Genomic DNA, 4,669 nt, shown 5'->3' with positions numbered 1-4,669 from the left:
ATTCCATTCATAAGGATTTAATATATTTGTTATGGTCTCTGAATGAAATATTCTGGAATGGGACTTAAAACAGCATACCATCAAATTTTTATTGTGTTTTTCTTAAGCATCAAAACTCTATCATGCTTGTGTGTCTTATAGAAAATTGATTTATTGATTTCATTGTTACATGCATCATGTTCTTTATTTTCAAGACTCCCATTATTTTTGTTAGTAATTCAAACTAATCCTGAATTATTAAACTTAGTTATATGATCATCTCACTGTTGTGTAATAACTTTCAAATGACTAAACTATTACAATGAGTAGTTATGGCAGGTAAAATGTGGCTATCTATAGTCTTGTCAGATAAAGGGACAAATGCATATTATACACCATATTTTGTCATTTGCCAACTGTTGTGACTCTTAAGGATGCATACCACAAACAAATTTTCTTATCTCCCAAACAGAAGAGTTACACTGGTATTTTTTTTTTCAATATTTCTTTCAATGAAAATGTAATTAAAAAAAATTGATTGTGTAAAATGTAAAAATTCACTCTTGAAAATGTCCCTAGAAACTTTGCAGCAAGAAAACTTCATATTTAAAACTTTTCAAAAAATATTTTGAACTGTAAAATTTCCGTTTTACTTTTTTCACCAAATTATGTGGCTTGGTCTAACATTAAGCTGTATAACTAAAGAAATATCACACCTTAAGTAAGAAAGGCACCTAATTTAGCAAAGATATCTGAATTTTGAAAGAAAAAAGTTTGTGTTATTTATCCTTAAGGTCAGCTGCAAGAAGACGTGACACTTATAGGTCAGCTGTCAGCAATCATGACACTCATAGGTCAGCTGCCATGGCACTAATAGATAACCTTTTAGCAGTCATGACACTTATAAGTTAGCAGCCAGCAATCATGACACTTATAAGTCAGCTGTCATGGCACTTATAGGTCAGCTGCCATGGCACTTATAGGTCAGCAGTCATGACACTTTTAGGTCAGCAGTCATGGCACTTATAGGTCAGCTGTCTGCAGTCATGGCACTTATAGGTCAGCTGTCAGCAGACATGGCACTTAAAGGTCAGCTGTCCACAGTCATTGCATTTTAAGGTCAGCTGTCCACAGTCATGTCACTTATAGGTCAGCTGTCAGCAATCATGGCACTTATAGGTCAGCTGTCAGCAGTCATGGTACTTAAAGGTCAGCAATCATGTCACTTATAGGTCAGCTGCCAGCAATCATGTTACTTATAGGTCAGCTGCCAGCAGTCATGACACTTATAGGTCAGCTGTCAGCAATCATGACACTTATAGGTCAGCTGTCAGCAATCATGTCACTTACAGGCCAGCTGTCAGCAATCATGGCCCTAAAAGGTCAGCAATCATGGCACTTATAGGTCAGCAGTCATGGCATTTATAGAATAGCTGTCCACAGTCATGGCCCTTAAAGGTCAGCAGTCATGGCACTTACAGTTCAGCTGTCACAAGTCATGACACTTATAGGTCAGCAGTCATGGCACTTATTGGTCCGCTGTCAACAGTCATGTCACTTATAGGTCAGCAGTCATTGCACTTATAGGTCAGCTGTCAGCAGTCATGTTACTAATAGGTCAGCAGTCATGCCATTTATAGATGAGCTGTCCACAGTCATGACCCTTAAAGGTCAGCAGTCATGGGACTTACTGGTCAGCAGTCATGGGACTTATAGGTCAGCTGTCACAAGTCATGACACTTATAGGTCAGCTGTCATGTCACTTATAGGTCAGCAGTCATGGTACTTATGGATCAGCTATCAACAGTCATGTCACTTATAGGTCAGCTGTCCACAGTCGTTACACTTTAAGGTCAGCTGTCCTCAGTCATGGCACTTATAGGTCAACTGTCAGCAATCATGACACTTATAGGTCAGCTGTCCATAGTCATTGCACTTATTGGTCAGCTGTCAGCAGTCATAGCACTTATAGGTCAGCAGTCATGGCACCTGTAGGTCAGCAGCTGTTGTAATAGGTCAGCTACATGTACCAATAGTAATAGCTGTTACAATAGGTCAGCTACCAATGGTAGTAGCTGTTACAATAGGTCAGCTACCAATAGTAATAACTGTTACAATATGTCAGCTACCAATAAAAATAGCTGTTGTAATGGATCAGCTACATGTACCAATAGTAATAGCTGTTACAATAGGTCAGCTACCAATAGTAATAGCTGTTGTAATAGATCAGCTACATGTTCCAATAGTAATAGCTGTTACAATGGGTCAGCTACCAATAGTAATAGCTGTTACAATAGGTCAGCTACCAATAGTAATAACTGTTGTAATAGGTCAGCTACATGTACCAATAGTAATAGCTGTTACAACAGGTCAACTACCAATAGTAAAAGCTGTTACAATAGGTCAGCTACCAATAGTAATAACTGTTACAATATGTCAGCTACCAATAGAAATAGCTGTTTAATAGATCAGCTACATGTACCAATAGTAATAGCTGTTACAATAGGTCAGCAATAATAATAGCTGTTACAATAGGTCAGTTACCAATAGTAATAGCTGTTTAATAGATCAGCTACATGTACCAATAGTAAGAGCTGTTACAATAGGTCAGCTATATAGTAATAGCTGTTACAATAGGTCAGCTACCAATAGTAATAGCTGTTACAATAGGTCAGCTACCAATAGTAATAGCTGTTACAATAGGTCAGCTACCAATAGTAATAACTGTTACAATATGTCAGCTACCAATAGAAATAGCTGTTTAATAGATCAGCTACATGTACCAATAGTAATAGCTGTTACAATGGGTCAGCAATAGTAATAGCTGTTACAATAGGTCAGTTACCAATAGTAATAGCTGTTTAATAGATCAGCTACATGTACCAATAGTAAGAGCTGTTACAATAGGTCAGCTATATAGTAATAGCTGTTACAATAGGTCAGCTACCAATAGTAATAGCTGTTACAATAGGTCAGCTACCAATAGTAATAGCTGTTACAATAGGTCAGCTACCAATAGTAATAGCTGTTACAATAGGTCAGCTTCCAATAGTAATAGCTGTTACAATAGGTCAGCTACCACTAGTAATAGCTGTTATAAAAGGTAAAGAATGAAGACTTGAGGAATATTTGTTTATTCTAAGATCAGGTAGAGCACAACAGTAGAAAGCTGAGATAGTTCCAAAGACATGTACACGGTGCAAAATGTATGTGAAACGTATAAAATGATACTTTTTTTCAATTTCAGTAATTGTTTACAATTTTTTTTCTTTTTCGCTGTTATATCCAGACCTGAAGGAAAAAGGGGGGGGGGGGCTCCAGTAATTTTGCCATTATGTACTTCACAATAGGAAGCAAAGCTAATTTTCGGTTGGTAACACCAGATCACCTTTTTTTTGCTTCTCAGTGATATTTCTGTTGTTACTCTGTCTCCACCAACTTACGCTGTGTCCCCTAAACTGTAATTTTCTCCAACGTGCTCGCTAAGCTGTTCTGTCAATATATTTTGGTCCAAATAATAATGTTAGGCAAAAATTGTCTACTTTAAACCAAAAAAAAAAAAAGAAAGAAAAAATTGTTGTCAGTTTTTAAAACATTGTAATTCGTTATATACATAAAATGAAAAAAAATGGATATTTTAAGGGCTCATAAAAACTGCGATTTGGGTTTTATTTTGAATCGACATTTTCCGTCACACTTTCAAGAGAGAACTTTTTTTTTTAAATAAAGATAGATGCAACAAAAGTCTGATTAGTTTATCAAAAATAAAAAAATATATATTTACAGAATATTATAAATCACAAAAACACATGTAATTGTACACAATGGTAATTGTAAACAATTGTAAACACATCAAATATTTACAGGAAGTTCTATCAAGTTTTCAGATATTACAGAACTATGCTAAATATGATCTACAATTAAAATGTTCTGCATCGAATCGCGAAAAAAAGATCATGATTATATTCATATAAAGTTTAGTCAAAATTAATAAAAATATAAGAGGTGAAAAAATCTAACAAAAATCGAATGGAAAGCATTTCTTTTTTCTTTTTTTTTTTTGGGGGGGGGGGTCAAATTACCAAAAAGGGGCACACCTTCTTATCATTACAGTGAATTTGTTTATATCTCAATGAAGGAGAAAACAAAACATCATTTCGTATTTTTTTTATGTAGGCCTAATTAAATGATTTATTGAATAACATTTAAAAAAAAAAACAGAAAAAAAACAGATGACACTAGGATAGAATTACAGAGTTATGCAGAAATTTTCCATAAAACATGAATATTATTTTTGCCTCGCATTCCTTTTTAAAAGGACTCTTAAATAAATAATAGAATTCATCTCAAAAACGGTTTCTTGAATGTTATGCTGGAGGTTTTGTCAGAGTTGCGCCCCTTCCGCTGCTTGTAAAGCAAGCGTCGGAGTAACGCAGATGAACAGCAGCATTTTTGACAGTGAGCGAATGGTTTCCGAGATGTAAATAATATTAATAAAATGTAGCAAATCTGGGATTTTTTTGCACAAGATGGGGACACAGCGTGTCCTCTTTTATTTTTATGTGATATTATGTGGGATCGAGCTGGACTTGATCGTGAATTCAGAGAAGATCCGTAAGTATCTAGTCTCTCTATTGTCATCGATTTTCGGTATGTTTGAAAAGTCTGCATGAGTCATGTCTTGGTTGTC

At 35.3% G+C, this 4,669-nt stretch overlaps 1 protein-coding gene across 1 annotated transcript in view; it reads left to right on the top strand.

The window, feature by feature from the left end:
• The first annotated feature begins 4,416 nt into the window (after window positions 1–4,416).
• LOC133176146 (disintegrin and metalloproteinase domain-containing protein unc-71-like) overlaps window positions 4,417–4,669 on the top strand; it is a 29,991-nt gene continuing 29,738 nt past the window's right edge. Inside the window, exon 1 of the mRNA XM_061311302.1 lies at window positions 4,417–4,593. Within this exon, the coding sequence (XP_061167286.1) occupies window positions 4,509–4,593 (85 nt within the window). The 5' untranslated portion in view covers window positions 4,417–4,508. The remainder of the gene's footprint in view (window positions 4,594–4,669) is intronic.

This window comes from Saccostrea echinata, unplaced genomic scaffold (genome assembly GCF_033153115.1).
Source record: "Saccostrea echinata isolate AGI-Se365-2 ecotype Australia unplaced genomic scaffold, CSIRO_AGI_Sech_v1 ptg000068l, whole genome shotgun sequence".
In the NCBI taxonomy this organism is placed as follows: domain Eukaryota; kingdom Metazoa; phylum Mollusca; class Bivalvia; order Ostreida; family Ostreidae; genus Saccostrea; species Saccostrea echinata.
This window is presented reverse-complemented; position numbering and strand designations above follow the sequence as displayed.